A 20,892-nucleotide genomic window follows, 5' to 3' on the forward strand; every position below is an offset into this window, starting at 1 on the left:
AAAAAAAGAGAAGCAAATTTATCGACAGCTACAGATTTGTTCAGAACCCGCCATCGCCATGATATCACAGATCGGGTCCTCGTCTCCAGATCCATTTTTGTCTCAAGTATTTAAGTGTTCAAAAATGAGACGTAATGTGAAACTGAAATTTTACATGATGATGATTAATAAATGGCTTTAACTTGACAGTCGTTTGAACGTGGACACACCAGCCGCTGACAGAGGAGCTGCGAGAGTTTACTTCAATCTGCTGTAATCACTGGGGCAGATTTGGTGTCCTTGGTGAGGATACAACACGATCTTCCCTCCATCTGCAAATGCTTGGCCGGCATCAGGATGGCCTACCGAAACTTCCCGTGAAAGAGTCCTCCTCACTTTGTCTGCATTTCAACACAATGATATTCTAACTCCTATTCTAACTTGTTGCCAAGTGCTCTCTGAACATTCGTTGTTCAGAGAGCACTTGGCAGCAACCAGCGCACATGTTACAGCTTAAATGAGAAATTCCATTAAGTGGAGAGAATTGTGGATTTTAATATTTGATTAACTGCAGACCTTTAAAGCAGCATCACTACTCCCACTGATTGCCATAATGTTAAACGTGCAAATGGCTTCTGGATGGTTCTGTGAATGGTTGGCTTTGATGTCTGATGCTGCACCTACGATCCGGTGCTGTCTCACCTTATACTTCCACTTTGCTTCAGTCTTGTTCTTATTCTGCTCTCTCATTTCAAACTTCTCCACGTTGTTTTGCTTCAGGGTCTCCCTCTCTGACATGCCCAAGACATTTTTAACACTCTGAAAACAGACACCGCATTTAAAAATGATCTCATTAGCTAGTAAATAGTCAGAAAGTGAAATACAGACAGAAGACATTTCGGTAGAAAGGGCGGGAATTAAATGGTAAAATGTGCACGAATGCGCACATAATTGTGTGTCTGTAGATTCTACTCACCTGTGAATATATTAACCCTTTGAAACATCTCGGAACAAACAATCCATGCTCTTAAATTATGTATTATTACTCCTAGATTACAAGGACTGGGAGAATTCCTCCTGGGGAATATTCCTCCCCACTATTGAAGGGTAGATGAGGATTCATGAAACAGTGTCCTGATTTACAGGGGCCACCAGATGGTACTATCAGCTGATTGTGTTTGGACTTAAACAACTAATTCAATGAAACCTCATACCATTTCTAAACCAAGAGCGCCTGGGAAAATTAGCACACCGTTTCTTGATACCTCATCTTCCGACTTAACACTTAACAGATGCTGATAAGAAGCATGAAGGTCTTACCTTCATTTTTTTTGGCTGCTCCATTCTACTTAAAATATCCCGCGCGTGGGACTCCAACGCTGCAAAGCTGGATGGCTTAGGAGGCGGTGGTGGCGGCGTCGACTCTTTCACTTTCTTGGCTTTCTTTTTCCCTCCCTCCTTAGCCTTTGGCATCTTAGGAGGTTTGGGCATCTTTGGAGGTTTGGACGTTTTCTTTCTGGGTTTTTCACTACTGGGAGAGGGAACGTGGGCCGGGGAAACGGGCTCTTCTGGTTCTGAGTGCGTGGATGGAGGGTCATCCAATGGAACCTTGATGCTGGGTTCACTCTTAATGGCTTTTGTTGCATTCTAAAGGTCATGAGAATAAGCATAAGTACAGACCTTGTTAAAACACACAGTCAGATGCTTTAACTGTCAGTCGGGACAAGATTCTAATGGAAACACACCCAGAAGACGACAATCTCATTCAGATGAAATACCTAATGTAACTGGTAGTTTCATTCTGCCTTTAGCTCCCTGATAGCATATTCAGCAATTCAGACTTCCCATGTTTAAGTCTGGAATGACTGACGGATCCTGACATCATCAGTCCGCAATGGAAATGTAAGGTATTTAGCTACCTCCTTGCCCAAGTGTTCCAGGCAGTTCCAGGCACCAAAAAGCTGGTTTCTAAATAAGATCACTTGTGTCCATTAGGATAAAAAGACGAGGCTTTATGTCACAACTGGTGAAAATCCAGTTAATTTGAGTCAACATAGCAATCTATATCGCAAAGAGAAAAATAGCAGAAGTTCAGTTTTTCACCTCTGATAGCCTGATCTCTCTGGCCAGGTCCTTGATAAGCTGTGAAGGCTTCATGTTCTCAGGAAGTTCGTCCTCATGTTCCAGAAGTGCCTGTCAGCAGAAAAAACACATTTTCAGCCCTTTGTTTTGCTCCTGAACTGATGTCAGCATGACAGATGTTTCCCTGCCTGCTTCTTTGTCCATGTTTTGAAGGCTCCGTTGACGATTTTGGCACCGTGGATCAGATACGGAGCAGGCTGCTTGTTGGCTTTATGTAAACCTATGAAGAAAAAAAATGCTCAAAGTCAGTCGATTCGCAGTCTGAATTACACAATTCAGGGAACAAAATGGATGGAAAACATAGAAATGCCAAACTCAAACAAAAAATGTGTTTAATGTCTCATTTTTGGGTTCTGTTTCAACAATCATTGTTTTTTTTCAGGTAATATTTATAAAACTAAATCTAAAAAAAACATCCAATGCAATGTAATTTTTAGACTTTCTTTGGAAGACTTTCTTTTATTTGGAGTGCATTTATTTGTCACCTGATTATTAATGACAAATGTTGAGCAGAAGAGTGTTTTTTAAACCATCCATCAACACAAGTGGAGTTATAACCCTGGATGGTGCGATCTTTTGTATTCTGTAGCAATTTTGAAACAGATCAGTGATGAAACTGGGTTGTTGAGTTGATATTTCACAAACTCATTTAATTTATTTAGTATTTATCAATCCATGTAATTTATTATCTATTCATTTATTAACTATGTACTGACATAACTTGCGTAAATAAGATCTAATCTGATTATAATGACATCCTCCATGTCTTCAGCTGCTTTACCTAAGATGGATCCATTCGGATGGTATCACAAAGGAAAGCAAAAAACTTCATCAGCACTTCTACACATCCCATTCCAAATTTCTCTCGACTAATTGAGGATGTGAGAACAGGTGTGTCTGGTTTTGGTACGGACTCAAAAGCCCATTAAAATGTGATTGTGGTCTGTCATTCGTGCATTCTCAGCTGGGTTAGATGTTTGGATTGGTAAATAACAGAATTAAATGTATCAGCAGCAGAAGCACGGACAAAAACTGGAGGAATCATCAACATGTAATCTCTGAGGTCTGAACAAAGGCACACGAATGGAGCGGCGAGTCTTCTTCTGCCAGCATACTTGAGGCTTTTCATCTGTGATTCCTGTAATTTGCTGACTGAATGATATTAAGGACTCAGCTCATCATCTGGGCAGCAGACACATGCAGGAATGAGAGTGTGTGTGTGAAGCAGATGGACGAGTCAGGTCTTGAGATGTTTACCTTTAAACCGCTCGAGGAAATGTCGTCCAACGTACCAGCACGCTGTCTCGAAGTTGTGGAAGGGGGTGAGGGTGTTGGCATTGAGTCGCTTCTCGATTTCATATGCTCTGAGAGAAACAAGCATCTCCAGGTCAATATCGCAGGTGAATGTAGTTTTAACAGATTCCTGAAGTGATCATTTTAGCAAGACACAGAGATGGAATTGAATATAGGAGAGACAAAGCATCAAAAGCTCAACCTCATCTGCATTTCCACACTCAAGTTGTGGACGAAATGCCCGGAGAAGGCCAGAGAGTCGACTGGAGTCAGTATTGCATTGATCCAACCTGGGGTTAAGAACATGTGGCATTTAGGGCAAAGAAATGTGAAACGATCTAAGATCATATCGCACAACTGTGTACATCACCTGCGTCATCACAACACAGTACATGCCTGAAGACTAATCAACAGCAGGAAACCAAGTGGGCAGAAAAATATCAAAATGCTAAACTATGGCAATTTTTACAATAATGAAAAAAAGAAAAGTACTTGTAATAATAATCAATGCTGCAACTTTCTCACTTATTTATTAATCACAATTTGCAGTTGAGATATGTAACAAATAGAGAAGGAGAGTGCTTTTTAAACCAGAACTCAACTCACAAAAAAACTATCTAACATGATAAATGAGAAAACTATTTTGAAATGGTGATCCAGATATGCAATGTCAAGATGGTGACGTGGTTTTAAATCTGAAAATTTCTTTGAACATCATATTGACTTCATTTGTTAATATGAAGTTTGGAAGAATTGGAAAATAAGAATAGTAAACAGATATTCAATGACAGGTATTCAATGACATTACATGGGTTTAAAATATGTTTATCGACTATAAATGTACACATCAATTCAAAATTAATAAGTGGATACCCTCATTCATTTGTCTCTTTGATGGATTGTTGCTTATTTGCTCCCCAAACATCCATCCATACTGCTGAGTGACGTGATGAGACCGACCTGATGGGATGAAAAGCGTCTGTCCCTGCTTCAGCGTGCATTTGTAACACTTGTCCACCTGGTCAGCGAAGAACATTTCACTGTGATTGGACGACGACCTCCACCGCTCATACAGGGACAGGTTTGCAGAGGTGGGCTTAATGAGGAAGAAGATCTTCTCTCCCTGTAGTCAACAAAGATAATATCAGCTCACACATGTAGAAGCCAAATGTGTCTCTTATACGTGTACAGCAGGTTTTCAAGGTCAGAGCTTTTGGTCCGTGAACAAAATGAAACACAGAGGCTAGGTCATCCTGACTCACTAAACACACTTTCAACTCCTACGATGGTGAATTTATTGAATCATATCCATACACTGGAGGCAGATGTCAGGACAGCCTCTTCTCTCTCTCACAAGCAGAACTGAGTCTCAGCATGTCTTTCCAATCTCCTCCCTGACGGACTGCCTCTCTTGCTGTAAACTGATGTATTTATATGACTCACTGTTCCAAAACACGCCCAAAGTCTTGCTCAGATGTTTGGACTAAGGTATCTGAACTGGACTTACTCACCTTTAGCACGTGATACCAGACTGAAGCGCCACCACACTCGATGTGGAAGTCAGTGTAGCTGTCTTTCACGCAGATCAGACAGTACTTGGTTACTTTTGGCTTTCCTAGCAGAGCGTCATCAGGCCAGTAGTTTTCGACCCAGGACAACCGCCGCACGATCTGAGGACTCTCCACAATGTTGTTCATCCTGAGGAAGAGAAGCAGATCAAGGACAGACAGCGTGTTAAAATCCTATATGTCCAGTGTGAGGAATAAATTATTTTAAAGCAGCCCCACTAGAGCTTTGAATTGACGTTAGTCATTTTTGATAAATGCACATCTGTTTTTCTAAAGAGACTTCTAAACAGTGTGTGGTGTGAATCCGAAACAGATCACAGAGAAACATCCCACCAGCAGCCGGATCAAGTCGAGGACATACCTTGAGTCGGAGAACTCCAGGTTGATGACATTTAACACTTTCTTTCTGTTTGTGCTGTAGTAATAATCGACAAACTCTTTTAGCTTCATCTTGCTATTCGTCTGCTTCGTGACGTCCACTACGTCCACCCCGACATCAGGGCCTGCGGGAAACACAAAGGAAAGTAGTGCTGTTATGAGGAAACTGAGCAGCACTAAAGTGGAACTGAATTTTACAAGACAGAAAACGGGTTTTACTGAAGATAGAACAACAGCGCCCTCTACTGACCTGTTGCAGTGACACAATGTTTCTTGTCCCACTATCTGTCACACAGTCTGCTCATCACTTCCTAATACTCTAAGTCTAAACAGAGAACCTGAAGGGAGGTTGCAGGTTTCTGTCCCGACCAACCAAGAGGACACTACTGAACCACTCAGGTGTACGAAGACTGTTTCGATTGATGGTCATTCTGGTGCTGCTCATTTTTTTTTTGTTTTTCGTTCCTTAGGAGGCTCTACTTTGAAATAAATATTTAATGCTCCTGACTTTATAACAAGTCATTCCAGACTTTATTGTTATAAAGTAATTCCAGTAAGAAGTTTCACACTCCAACAGAGGAATGAATCGCTCCCCTAAACAGAAAGGAAATGTTAAAATAAAACACGCCACAAGACCTGATCCCCCCCCCCCTTAAAATGATGCCTCTAATATCAATATACTGCTGTAACAACACCGCAATTATTGTATCACAAGTTACTGTACCTGCCAATACACAGCCCAAGTAATATTTGTTGATGTGCTCGAAATCGAGTTGTTTTTCAACAGCTAGGAGGAGTGTCACTTTCGAAGATGCAATAATTGTTCTTCAGTCTCAACCACATCAGGACGCGTCATAGCACTCAATGCGTGTGCTCAAAATACCTTTTTGGGATACATCGTTGCAGGCCTCTTTACAATATGCAAATTAATACAGAGGCTCTGAAAGGTGCTCCTTGCTGTGCAGCCACATTTTGTGTTCTGTGTATATCCAGCTGTGTATATCCATACCCAGCCCTATAGTACATCATTAATAGAAGTAATGTACAGTGCGTATAACTCCAGTACATTGATCACAACATGTTTAACTGGAATGTCACAGATGGGTAGGAGCAGAGGTGATCAACTGCTCCAGTCTTAGTGTCTTACCAACGTAGTTCTCTACATCACTGATGTAGAAGGTGGGGGCTGGCATGGACATCCCCAATCCCTCCTTCTTCTGGACCAGGATTGGCTCATTAAAGCCATTTTCCTCCAGGTAGTCCAGAGTCAGCTGAGTGCCACTCAGCTTCACCACTATGTCGTCCGCACTGTTGAACACAACCAGAATCAGTGACACACAGCCAACGCACAGAACAGGTAAAAAGAACTGGTAAAGGCAACCAGCGCCAACTACTAGAAGTAATTTAAGTAACAAATATAGTTATTGTGACACTGGACTGACATCTGGAAGGAAAGAAAATAAAAACAGTACAGTAGATTGACACTGCCATCTAGCGATGTACAGGAACAGAGGACATAATTGAGTTTGTGTGACAGCCAATGTTAGACTCTGCAGACCCATCACAGAGTGGTCACCTTGGAAACGTCCTGCTGCGGAGCTCCTTTATGAAAACCTGACTTCCATTCTGAACAGCTTTGATGTCTGTGCTCTGCCCCGTGTCATGTTTGTTCCAATTCTTTTTCTTTTTTACTGCAGGGATAAAACAAAAGTTACACACAATGAACACTTTCACATCAGAAAAGGCATGGCAAGAGATTTAACTTAAACATTTTCCGTGAAATCTTACAGGTGGATTTGCCATGCGTCTTCTCACAGTTGGGACAGTGATAGATGTCAATATCTGGAGCATCATCTTCATCCACACCAACGCAACTGCAATCACAGGGATAAAGAAATGCTTTATATGATACAGACTTAACAAAAGATGTTGCAGTAACATTTGATCATTTCAAATCGTCTTATTCAGTCACCCATTTACCTCTCTATTTAAAAGGTAATCTATGTGTGTGACAGATGCCAGGGCACTCCTATTCAAATGTTTTGGTCTATATACTTTTTAGAAAATGCCTGCTATGAAAATGAAACTATGTAGATATATTGGTTTATTTGGAACACATAACCTTACTGGGGCGCGCACCACAGCAAGTGAAATAATGGTGTGGGAGATTAGAGTTTGTGCGCAGAAATATGAGGTGTGTGATTTTTTTTTTTTTTTGCTTTGTTATTGCAATTTGTTATCTACTAAAATTAAAAAAACACACCGACAGACTATAAATGACCTCCTCCCACTTCACCGTCTTGATGTAAAACCATTTCATGTTTTAACGGCAGCAGTTTACAGTGTGGTTTCAGCACCAGTGATGACTCACCACAAGAACCATTGAATGACAATCATCCCTCCATTGCTATTACATTAGAAAAGACGTAACAGGTCGGTGGAAATAGAGTCGCTCGCTCTAAGCATAAGACATCCCCGACCAATGGATGAAAAAGATACACAATCTGTAAACACCCTCTTCATCGGCAGCGACGAAGACCTCAATATTACTGTGTCGGCTAGCCAAGACGACCAGCAACCACCAAAGAAAGCAGACAGGAACGCATAGTTTCCAGATGCCATAGACAAATCAATTGCTTCATCAACTGAGCTCCTCACTCTAAAGAGGAAACCAGTCTCCTGTTGAACGATTTAACCAATAGAAGAAGAAAAAAAATTTAAAAAAGAAGAATAAGTATTCAATGGAGGAGCAAGTCTGATGCTATTTGGCAGAATACTGACAGGTAAGATTATGTGACACAAAAGGTGCAGCTGTAAATCAGTATGTCGTATTCTTGTGTTGGATTCTTGTTTCAACTCACTACAGGAGTTGTTGTCCTGTTTATTGTCAAATGAATTGGTTTAAGAGGCTGACAGTCTCATCATGAGGCAGGAACATAAGACACTCATGTAATTACCCTCACGAATGAATGCATCAGTTGATCAGCCTTGGGTTGAATGAAAGGTATATTGCATCCTGCTTCTTTCATAAACAGACATCTCATCTGATAACAAACAAAGGAGAACACTGGACTGAACTCTGGTACATGCACACTTGCTTTACAGCAGCAGAAAGACTGTCATGTGCGTCGTGGGAAATCCATGAAATCCAGTTTCACCTCATTTGAGATAGAGGTGGGCGATATGATGACATTAAATCATGAACGTGTTGACCATCACCAACGTGAAGAGATCACAAGGATTCAGTCACATTCTTTCTATACACTATAGATCTATGCTGATGCATAGATGCATAGATGCACTGCTCACTCTCTCTGAAAGAAGCTGGTCAAATGTGCAACTTTGAATTGTTTGTTTATAAACCTGTTGTGCCTCTAACTTGACCACACACCCGCATGACAGAATGATGGGAGTGTTCCTTGGAGGACCTGGTACCTGGTACGCCTGCTCCGCAGTGCTAACAGAGCTAACTGCTAACCTGACGTCTCACTCCAAAACTTTATTGACACTCGCAGACTATCAAAGTTTTCTTCATTGGCTAATAACTAAAGAACCAAAGCAGAACCAAATAAATACGGTCCAAAATGTGAAGACAGGAAGAATTGTTGTTAAGAGGCAATGAATGTAAAAGCTTTGTCAGCAGATTCACTTGCATTTTCACTTGACCTTTCAATAATCTACTTAGTGTTTAACTCGTGTCTCACTTAAATCCTGTTAGAGTGATTGTGTGGAGGAAAACAAACAGTCATGTCTTCATTGATATTTTACTAAATTCCATCAACAGATTTCAGGCTTTCATCTGTTTGTTGGCCTAAATTCTCAGATTTTTCTTCCCTTTAGGATGCACACTGACCAGGAACTTGCATGTTACAACAGTTTTTTACAACAGTTATTGAAAATAAATAAATCATTAAATGTTTTTGCCCTAGTGCCCACCCCTTTCTGGAGACATTTTTAACAAATAGATTTTCTGAAATTTGTTTATGCAAATTTCATGCCAAAATAGCTCAGTGTCAGTAGCTACAATTTTTCACAAATAAAATGGATTTTACAGTAACACAAATCTGACTCTAACGTCTGTTTAGCCTTGTTAATTTTTGATCCTTTAATGCAAAAAAAAGATGTCTTAATGGTTCAAGTGTTTCAACACAAATGTCAGCTCCTATTTAAGTTTACCATCAAAGTATGACAGGTTGAGCAGAGAAAGAAACTGTAAGCAAGAGGAAAAACACATAAAACCAACAAGCTAACAGACAGCTAATTTGCCTTGTTTTGACATGATGACAGCAAACCTCTGCTTGCATGAGTAAATCCCTCCTATTTGGAAACAGCAAGCCCAAACTCAATGAACTGGGAGTTTCCCAGAACTCCCCCTGCAGCCCTCCCCGTTGGGAACTCCACAGCTTTACTACTGAGCCCACTGGCATTCACTGAAGACAAGAAGAGTGAGTGGCTTACAGAAATCATTTGTCTTCTTCACAAGCCCTACCTCTGCAGTGAACCAAGAACCTTTCACTCACAGCTAAGGTCATTACACAGATAGTCTTACCTCTTCAGACATGAATTTCTGTGGTTTGTGCATTTTCATTTGTACTTGATCCAGTGAAAAGATGACAGGTAGCATCTTTTGGATGATTTTAAATTCAACCCGCCACTTTATAAACCACAAACCTGCAAATGAGCATGTAATTTCATTAAATAAATCAAATAAAAGTGATGTTACTATAAGTTGTGCTGAACAAACGTGGGTAAATAGTAGCAAAGCATGAACGAATGGACACCAAACAACAGCAATATAATTGCAATGCTACGGTATAATGGCTCCAGAGTTTGGCACAGAGGATGAAGACATCTCTCGGAAGCATGCACATATATATGAGACAGAAATCCATGTCACCAGGAGCCAGAGATGGGAGAGATAGATCAAACACATCAGATCCGATATTGATGACATGAAAACTGGTGCTTTAACAGCAGTCTGGTTGAGATCCATGAACTGGTGACTGTTCTTGCACTTTCAGAGCAGCAATCAAGTATCTTTTAGTCACTGCACACGACAAACCCCAGAGGCTCCTCTCTCCACTCAACCATTAGAAGGATTTAACTGTGTGGCTCAACATTCAAGCAACTGACTCCAGGCTTCCACTGCAACACTTTAAAAAGAGCGTGCGTTAGCAACACTGAAGAGCGGTTTAACCTTTCCGCTGAGCATTTAAAAGCATAACCTAAAACAAATAATAAAAATAAAATCTGTCATGCCTTGTTCTACTAATCATAACCTTCATGATATAGATGTTCTTTGATATGCATACATTTTATAACAAGATGATTCAGAATTTGTTATACTGCATCCTTCTTTGTTGACGTTTGACTTTTGCTATAGTCATGAATAACATTGCTTCAATTGATAGACAAAATGAAACTAATATTTATTAAGGTGTCTTACTGTGTTTAATCTATCGGAGCTGCTGAGTAGTTTCACAAAACAGATCAAGCTCATCGCCAAAACACAACCTGCCCCTGGACCCGCTGGTTCATTTTGACACGTCCATCATCCAGTTAGTTCTGGGCTTCAGACTGTGAGTTATTTGCACCACCCTGACCTCAGTTCAGGACTTGTATTTGGATAGAGTAAGGAAAAACACTGGCGACACTGCAAAGCACTAGCTCCAAAACAAACAAACCACGACAATCCAGATCTTGACAATAAAATGCACAAGATCCGGCAGTAGAGGGAGCTATAGGAACAACTAATAGCAAGCAAGAAAAAACTCCATTATTATGTTGCTATTCACAAAAACAGTCCAACTGCTGTGGAAAGTACAATATTTGCAGGACACACAGCTTTATTTAGGGGTTAAAATGAGCCTGTCTGACTGCTGTATCCTCATGTCCCTTGACAGTTTACTTCAACTATGGACCGTTCTGGACACATTTCCTAGATGCTACTGAAGGAACATTAGAAAACATGTGAATAAATTATCATTTTGTTAAGTTCTATTCTCAAAATTATTATACAAACTGTCAATTAGACAGTTTGTTAGAGTGGTGAAAAAACTTTTCACAAGTCTCACTCCTAAAACGCCTGTTTTTCCTTGCCATATACTTTGACCGCTTTAACTTTGTTGATGGTCCCGAACTGACGCCCGTTTGTAGCAATAGCGCTGCCTGTGCTGTGAGTGTGTGTCTGTGATCAGTGTACCCTAATGGGGACGCAGAAGAGGACGCCGCCAGGAAACTGATGCTTGAGTCACTAATGCATTGCAAGTGATTTATTAGCCACACTGTAAAATAGGGGTGTAACGGTACAAGTGCACTGACTAGACCGCTGAGGTACAGGGCTTCGGCCACACACCTATCACATAGCACTAGAGTGCAAAGCCAGCAAAGCGTAAGCACACAGCAGACCACAAGGTGCATGGCAGCAACAACAGAAGCTGGAAGATCACAATGTATGTGTAGAATAAAGTTTGAAGGCATATGTAGCATTTAAAATGCAATTTTAAAACTTTATATTTCCGTTATAATTGCTCAAAATGTGGTGTAAAAGGTATGTGACCTGTGACACATCCTTTGTGAAATGGTTTAGGGTCTTGGTGGTCCCGGAACCAGTTGGCGACTAATTTAAGTCGATTCTAGTCAAGTATGTCAACTAGTCGTTGTTGTTCTCTGATCTTCAAACAATAGGAGAATTTACTAGGAGCATTTATGACGTCATCATGATTGGCCGATCAAAATTATATTTATTTTTATTTTGATAAGATGCTATATATATATATGATAAATCATGTATTATTGCTGTATTGCTGATCGCAACGTGTGCACCCACAGAGACATTAAAACACAAAAGCTGGCCTCAAATCACCGTCCAGAATTTGAGTGCTATCATGAGGCTAATGAATGACTGCTAACCAAAGCTAACCACAGGCGAAACCATTGTCAATGGAGTTTATTGTTATGGATGATCAGCAATTCTGATGATGAAGACTGGAGGTGCGCTAACAGCAGCTAATAGCACGCTTTGATCCAAGATTCCCATTCCCAGGACATGTACTTGACGAAAAGAGGAGGAAGTGAAGTTTACATAGGGGGTTTTATCTCTTCATTGTTCAGTTTTAGTTGAGGAGGAAAAAAGTTAACAAAACAAAAAACAATTGGCAAAAATCGGTATCGGCGAAAAATATCAGCAATCGGTATCGGCCAAAAAAATGCAGATCAGTGCACTGCTAAAAATGTAGCTGCCATATACATTCAGTTGCTACAATAGGAGATGTCACAGCCTAAAAGTCATAAAACACGATATGGAAGCAGGGAAAGGAATATTTCTTTCTGGTTCATACCTGTGGTTGCCAGTAGCTACCATTGATTGATCAGCAATGTAAGTGTATTAAAAAATGTTAGGGTGTCTTCAAGTGAGTTTGCACACGTGCGTCTGCAGACAGTTCAGTATTATAATTTTGGTGGAACCTTGAGGTGAGTCCAGAGGAAACTCTTTTACCTGTTACAGTGCAGTGGCAGCACTAACAGCACGAACCGCCACCCCACAGTGCTGCACCACAGACAGCACCCTGTCTCACTAAACAGACAGGTGTGAGGAGCACAAACATAAAATGATATTTTGATGACTCAAATGAACCAGGGCTATGAAAATAAGCAATCCCAACAACTGTTGGCTGATTAAGTCGGAGGATTAATAACTGTGCAGGGAAAGAGGTGGGTTGTAAGTTGCTGAGAGGGGGGTAGAGTTTTAAACACCCATTCTAAATAGAATCAGCCCAACATGAAGCTGGATGAAAATGATATGAGCAGGTGGCTCTGAAAGGGGTTGAGATCACAGGCTGCCTGGTAAGCCTTATTTTCATATTCCTGCTGTTTATATTCATTTTGAAATGCTCATACAATAAAATGATCTTATTCTCACTCCATTTCCCTCCATTCACATGAAGAGTCTTCGTGAATCACAAAAGCATCAGCAGAATTTCTCGGGCGGCTTTCTTTTCTAGGGAAGCAAGCTGGACAGGTACCAAACAGACACTTTCACATAGACACAACCATGTCTGCGCAAGACAGCATAGCACTGTACATGACGCAAAGAAAGCCTGTCAGGACAACGAAACAACGATAGGGTTTCACACCTATGACACATATATTCTGCCAATATTGTGACTCCGATTTATCATGAAACCTTTTATTGGCAATGTTTTTCAAACCATGTAAACATGTAGTACAGGGTCTCAACTCGATTGACCTGAAGAGCACCAGCGGCAAAGTCTTGGTGAAGCTGGCCCCCACACCGCAGGGATGGAGGGGTGTTGTGGTTTTTGCACTCATCACAGATGATTTTGTTATTCTTTGGCATGTAAATAAATAATTTAGATAACTGACAGGAAGGTACTCTATCTACATCTATGCATTAGAAATCTTGAAATACAAACCTGTTGAAAACCAATAAATGGACCACAAGCACCAAACAGCTGAGACAAAGTTGGCTTCAAACATCATGTGTTACACGATAACAAGTCATCACCACAAATGTGCATCACGCCCACGGTGCCAACCTTGAATATCATGTTGGTCAACGATCTGAGGGGCTGAACAGCTGCCTTGCCCTTAAGTTAGAATGCTTTTTTCTGCATTGATGGGTCATTGTTTTATCACATTAAGTAATATTTGAATGTGTTCAAATGTCTGGGTGATCTGGTGGTTTTGCAACATGAGTAAAAGATCTTGCTTTCGAGGTTAAACCTGGCCAGTATGCATCATGCACGGCTGGAAACTTGATGACATGTACAAACGGGCACCATTGTAGCTATGAGTCTTTTCACCACACTTGCAATAGAAAAATGAAAATATATCAATGAGGTATGTGCCCCTATAACATATTCGTGTATTAAACACAATCAAAATTATAATCCGCCCATAGGAATTTACTTTACAGGGTATTCTCACCATCGCACATTGGACAGACTGTTGGAGCCACACGCAAGCTATACTTGGACACCTAGTGGCGGGCCACAAGATTGAGAAACCTGACGTTGTATTATTATTCACTTCAATAATATCAGAGAAAGGATCGAAGCTCTGCAGCCCAAAAATGTATAAACCCAACCCTGGTCACAGGGGCACGAGGCACCCCCGACCGCCAACACTCTTTACACAGGGCTTGTATTTCTTTCCGTGTAAACTGTGTGTTAATATGGAGTGCAATGGATCCCTCCGAGACGGAGGCAATTTTTGAAAAGCAAAGTGACTCCAGCACATTTTCAAAGTTCAACAACGTATGCCGACTTTGACTCACACTTAACACTGAATCGTCACTGCGACAATGGAGCTGGCCGCGCTTGATACTCTTTCATTATAATGAGCAGCAATAATGAGGCTGTTGTGAACAGACGTGGTGGTCTGCCAAAAACACTAAAACATATCAATAATATAATGTGTCCCTGGTTACTCCATCAACTATGTATTTCTGCATCAAGAAACCGTGCAGGTCGTCACGAAGATGCGAAGCACTCTCCAGATATGAGCAAACTCATAATTTTTTCAGTAAATTCAGTCAATGAAATTTAAAGTTTCATTTTAAATTTCATAAAATGATAACTTTGATACATGTCTGTACACAATACCTGAATTTAGCTAAATATGATTATTGTCATAGAATCTCTGGATTTTGAAAAATGTTTTACTTATGTCCTAGTGATACAGAAATGGCATCCTATTGCACGGCAAAATGTTCAGGCCTACATCTGAGTCACAACCAGAGGTCTCGACGAACTTTAAGTCTCCTGAGGACAAGGTGAGTAGATGACAATCATTCATGGCTGCTATTGATCACGATGCCTCTGCAGTTCAGCAAACTGGAAAGGAAACATTTACAATATCTATTGGTGATTCTGTGCGTCCTCCATCTGCAATTCTCACTCTTTGAGTGAAAAATCTGACTGCTTTGCAAACGTAGAACCAGTTAAGCCTGCACTAGCAAAACATTTGAAAACGTATTTATAACACAGAGATATAAACAGAACCTTTTGGCTTCAGACTGGCAGCCCGCCGTTGTATGAGCATGAATCAGCATTATGAAATCATAGATGTATTCCTCTATTCTGAGATGAAGCAATCGAGCTAGCTAGTCCACAGCTGGCTCACATCTCTTTTAGATATCATGGAAGGAGCTCCGCCAGGAATCATGTGGGCCAGGAGTGCATAGTTCTGTCTCCACATTGGATCCGGATGCATCAGTTACAGCTGAAGTAGCAGGTAGATTAGTACAGCTGCTCATTGCAGAAGCCAGCAAATGGTAAGCTGTCAAAAAGGTGACAGGGTAATGAGCGGAGACAAGGATTCTTTAAATGCATACTCCAGGGACTGCGGGAACATCACTCCTCTGAGTTTCCTGGGAGGTGATGACATAAAGTTATCACCTCCTCGTGTTTCTGTTGGTGTGTGATGGGCAAATTTAATCTCTAACAATTGCTGCCGCTTGCATTTGGTGATAAAACGGGCACTAATAGTTTCTTTTAAAAAATGTGATGCAAAATGGGATGTTTCGATCGATTGGTCACCGATCATAATCGGCCGATTTCTACGTGACCGGTGAATGCGGATCACTACCTGTCACTGCCGATCACAACAACTGATCACGTGTGACAGCCGGTGCTCTGATGAAGCCCCGCCGGTTGCGATGCGTCCGCTACTCACTGCTCACTCAGCAGCGGCATGTCTGCCGTGAAGCTTCTTTCAATCTGTCATGTCAAGTTTCAAATTAAACACGCCATTTAAAGTTTTCTGGGCTCATGAAAGTGAGACCGCTGGTTCCTCTGCAGCAGGCAACACCCGCGGGTCCGAGCGCGACATTCAGAATGATAAGAAATAATTATTAATTTTACTGAGCTTTCACAGGTGACGTTTATGTGGAAACAGACACGACAGGATCCGTCGCTGTTTTGGAGTCAGGAGTAGCGTTTCTCAGCCACCTGAATCTGCAACTTTTGAAAACTTCAAGAGTCGAAGCTTTCATAAATGCAGTCCTGTCTCGGAGTTCCGCTACAGTATGTAAATATTTCACGGACATAGCACAGTCTCTAGAGATTCACCTGCGACATCTCACATCTAATTAAATGTTTTTCAGTTGTCCTTTTGACAGCATAATTATAGGTTTTTCTATTTTTTGCTACTTTGAAGAGATATTTAAAAATGTTTCTGAATTAAAATTATTCAAAGTTCATTTTTTGACATCATGTACACAGAAGGTCTCATCGTTTTGATTACAAATCCAATGTCAATTCATGTGATCGGTATCAGTGATCTGTGCACTCTGGCTGATCGGTATCGGTGATCAGCAGCAAAAATCCTGATCGGACTATCTCTAATGTTTACATTAGGACTGCAACAACGATGAGGGCTGCATCGATTGATTTATCAGGGCCGATGTGGGCATTTATGACATCACCGTCAACGGCCAATCAAATAACAAATATACACTGATTCATTTTTTTTTTAACTTCAAGGGATGTACTGATTAAAAAGCCGAATAAAAGTCAATAAAAGTCAACGAATACTAAATATACAATGTGGTTCAGTTTTTTACTATTTTGTCTTTAATATTGCAAAAATAGTCAAGAACACATTTACATACATGTTTGTCAAAGAAATAATATAATAATTTGGACTGTTTTCATTTCAGACTTTGCTCTTCAAATAAAAGCAATAAGCAAAAAATCCCATTGAATGTTCTAGACAGAATACTCTATTCTCGCTTTCCAACACTTTTAAAGAACCGAAAACTTCAACACTGATCAAATAAAGAAGAAACATCTGATACATGGGTCAGAAAGTCAAAATCATTTCCACTTCTCTGCTCTGAATGTGCATCCTTAATATCTACATTTAAGATGCTATTTACATTCCTACACGATGAGCAATGTTATTACATCACGATTAAAAATGAGCAAAACAGGCATTTCTCCAGAAGGTCACTCTACTTGTTGTGATGCTGCAGCCCCGCATTCAGGCGTGCAGCAAGAGACAGCCATCCATGATGGAAGTCGTTTGGCAATACTCATACGTCAATGAAAGTGCCATATCACCGCACCGAATTCGAGCACTATCGAGAGGCTAACGTAGCGAAAGCTAACCGGAGGGGAAACCAATGCTAATGGAGCTTAGTATTTTGGACCAGCAAACAGGGCTTTCAGCAGTTAACAGCGCACCTGGACCCCCAGATACACATTCCCTGGACATGTAGTCGATGAAAAGAGGAGCGGTCTGTCAGGTTCTAAGGCAGCATTCCGCTATCTAGCAAGTGATGAGTGAAGTTCACATTGTGGGTTTGATCTATTCATTAAAAAGGGAATTTCAAAAACATGAATATTTTATATTAAACACTTAGCCTTTTGTGTTGTTAATTCGTCATTTATTTTGCATTAAACTTTGCAATGATTTCTATAAAGCGATGTTCAATATTATTCTTATTCGGTAGGCTCGTATAATTAATTTAAAAAATATAGTGACTTGTGCGTTTCAGTGATCGGAAAAAAATACATACATTTTTTTAATCTACAAAAATCTGTATTGGTCAAAAAAAAAAAAGACAATTGGTGCACTGCTAACAACGAATTGAGAAGCTAGCTAAAAATGGACTGTTAAAAGTGTTTGGTCATCAATTTGCTGTGTCTCACAATATTATTTCTGCCTTAAATACAATGCGATTATCAACAATGCAAATTTCATGAGAAATTCGACAATAATGACTACTGATCGAAATCATCCCCAAGAATAGTTGGCTTGGTTTCTTCTCAGTCTTGCTTTCAGCTTTGTATTCATATCGATATTAGGGCTGAACAATATATCGTATATCTATTGAGATATGAACAGATGCGAACACTGAAGATTTCAACATCAAAAATTCAACGATGTCCATTTATCCAGTTGGTCATGTGACAGCAGTGACCAGTGTCACTGTTGCACTCTCCCTTCAAAGCAGAGCTAACACACCGGGCAACCAAATACCTCCTCTCCTGCCAGCGGCTATCGACAGCTGATGGCAGCCTGACAAACGGCTTGTTTATGTCACTTGAAGGCATCACGGCTGAGTTCAGGACCATCCTCAAAAGACCAACCAATCAAAAACACACATGAACTAATACTCTTTGGAGGTTGAGATCGGGATAATCGTGCACTGACGGAAACCAATGGTGAAACAATTGTGATTTCCCTCTTTTAAGTGTAATGTACAACTGAAGTGGAAATAGTTGGCTATAGATTATGACCTATGTCTTCAGTTTCTTGAGCAGAAGTCTCTGACTATTTCACCTCAACATTTGACTGACAGGAGTTATTGCCACTCTCTGTTGCATAGAAAGAGTAAATAAAGTTTCATGATAATAATGATGAGGCCCGTGATTATTTTTCGGAATAATACTTGGGTTTACACTCCAGTGTTGTAGTTGTATCGTCGTATGGAGATGTTGTCAGTTTCGATCAGGCCCGCGTGTAACTATTTCAAATCGCTTGAGCGAACATCAACAGGACTTCCACACCTCTGGCTGACGGGAGGCTGGTTCGTCCTCAGCAGCAGCAGCAGCGAGCGGAGCGGCAAGGGTTAATGTTCAGGCGCGTAAATACTCTCCAGCTCTAAGAGCCTCTACACACCGAACGAAATGCTATTAAGAAACGACGTTTGCCCCGACAAGTCGTCCAGCGTCCAGTCGAACAGAAGACGCTGGAGTTGTGTAACAGGAGCGACAACAACAACAACAAGGAGAGATCTCCGGGATCCTGCGGGATCGCTGCTGCAGCTCATGCTCGGCTGAGAAAGTGATCTGCCCCGCTGTACCATAACACACCACCCTCCTTCCGCGGAACATGGTTGAATGTATATTCAAACCATAAGCACAAGAGCTGATCATTGCCATTGTTGTCCAGGAGAAGCCGTAGACACCCGAGCCGGGCTATTGTCAGCCATAGCTGCCGCCGAAGAGGAGCCTCCGACTCGGGTCGTGATTTGTGTCAAACACGCAGCACAACTGGGGTCTTTTTCAAACTGGTCTCATCAAGCGATATAGCGAGGAGGCCGAGACATTTAGAAGTGAGAATTGACTGGGTATTAAAGAGAAACGAGCGACGAGTCAGCGGAGGCTTCCCCGCTGCCGTTGGCTCCTTCCAGCCGCTGGAGAGCGGAGCACGGCGCGCTGCACACCGACGCTTTTACTCCAGGATTTAGACGCAGCCCGCCTCGATATTGCAGAGCATAACGCCTTATAATCACGATAAAGACCGCGTCTTTTTGTGCAAAATGTCACAACCCGGGTCCAGCAGGCTGAAACTCCGCCTTCTCATTCTTCTGCTCCTCTGAAGCGGCCTCTCCTCGGATGTAGACGGGCGACCGAGAGCCACAAAGCTGTCAAACACTCGGCCATTTTTGTTTAGTTTCCACAAACCGCCGCGTACACACAGACACACACACGCACACGTAGCAAGCGAAAACACAGCAGCTCGGTAAACAATGTGGCCTTACCTGCCGTGGAACCAGTCCTTACAAGCATCGCATTCGATCATAAACTGGGTCACGTCGTAAGGTAACCTGCAGATGCAATACACTGGTACAGTCGCCATGTTCAATTCACGTCGGGATAGACCGGTGGGGGGGCTGCAGGAGGAACAACGTCCTGCTAACAATATGATCCAGTATGATCTTCCCCCAGAAAAAAAGCCAGGGGCAGTCCCGCCGGACACATGCAGCTCAGACGCGCTGTCTCGATCACACGGCGGCCGAGCTAGCGAGCACGCGGAGCGGGGGAAGCGTCGGAGGCTGGTCGGTGCGGCTTTTCCTCAAATGCATTATTATTATTATTACTCGATTCATGCCCCCTGGTGACTGCTCGGCAGCCGGCCCCCACTGAACGCTCGACGTCGATGCGAGCAGAAAAAATATATAAATAAATCAGCAAATAAATAAATAAAGGTGGCAGTTACGTCAGGGGGGAGGTTAGAGCCAGATGAATGAACGTCCTGAATCAATTCCCCCTTTCAGCTTCTTTTGTTCGCTTACATAATTGGTGGCAATACAGATCTGAAGGGGTCACGTCAATTGTATTCACACCCAAAACCATTTATCTCAGGAGACGCTGCGTCACTTAAAACAAAAAATAAACACACGCAACAATAATAATGTACTACCACCAACGATGTTATTAATCCTGAAATAACGGCTAGATTTTAACCCCAAAACTTTCTTGACTTTCGTTATAATCTCTACTATAATTTGATTAAAGCCTATGTTAACATTGCACAATCACTATTCAAGTTATCATTGACTATGCAAACTTAAGTTTAGAACTACTGATCTGATTCAGCCCCTTGAACTGTTGACTGGGTTTATTTTCAGTGTTGCTGAGGTATTTCGCCCCAGATTAACCCAAAATACTGGATTTCTGAGAATGATAACACGTCATCGTGATGTAATACCAAGTCAATCACACTTCGCTTGCAGCGCAAATGGAACAGAAAACAGGTGGAAACCAGAGGCACTTTT

General features: G+C 41.4%; 1 protein-coding gene across 3 annotated transcripts in view; it reads right to left on the reverse strand.

Annotated features, from left to right (window-relative positions):
* The window catches only part of phf2 (PHD finger protein 2), a 31,359-nt gene extending 11,042 nt beyond the window's left edge, over positions 1–20,317 (reverse strand). The window contains exons 1-13 of one of the 3 annotated variants that reach the window (XM_053868192.1): positions 19,876–20,310; positions 7,149–7,234; positions 6,937–7,051; positions 6,508–6,668; positions 5,344–5,485; positions 4,926–5,112; positions 4,375–4,537; positions 3,617–3,704; positions 3,379–3,485; positions 2,250–2,341; positions 2,083–2,172; positions 1,300–1,626; positions 682–798 (exon numbers count right to left, since the gene is read on the reverse strand). In XM_053868192.1, coding sequence (XP_053724167.1) covers positions 682–798; positions 1,300–1,626; positions 2,083–2,172; positions 2,250–2,341; positions 3,379–3,485; positions 3,617–3,704; positions 4,375–4,537; positions 4,926–5,112; positions 5,344–5,485; positions 6,508–6,668; positions 6,937–7,051; positions 7,149–7,234; positions 19,876–19,973 — 1,773 coding nt within the window. In that variant the 5' untranslated portion in view covers positions 19,974–20,310. Of the gene's footprint in view, positions 1–681; positions 799–1,299; positions 1,627–2,082; positions 2,173–2,249; positions 2,342–3,378; positions 3,486–3,616; positions 3,705–4,374; positions 4,538–4,925; positions 5,113–5,343; positions 5,486–6,507; positions 6,669–6,936; positions 7,052–7,148; positions 7,235–19,875 lie in introns of all 3 variants that reach the window. The other 2 variants (XM_053868193.1, XM_053868194.1) reach the window with 2 other exon arrangements.
* Between the last annotated feature and the right edge of the window lie 575 nt (positions 20,318–20,892).

This window comes from Synchiropus splendidus, chromosome 6 (genome assembly GCF_027744825.2).
Source record: "Synchiropus splendidus isolate RoL2022-P1 chromosome 6, RoL_Sspl_1.0, whole genome shotgun sequence".
NCBI lineage: Eukaryota > Metazoa > Chordata > Actinopteri > Syngnathiformes > Callionymidae > Synchiropus > Synchiropus splendidus.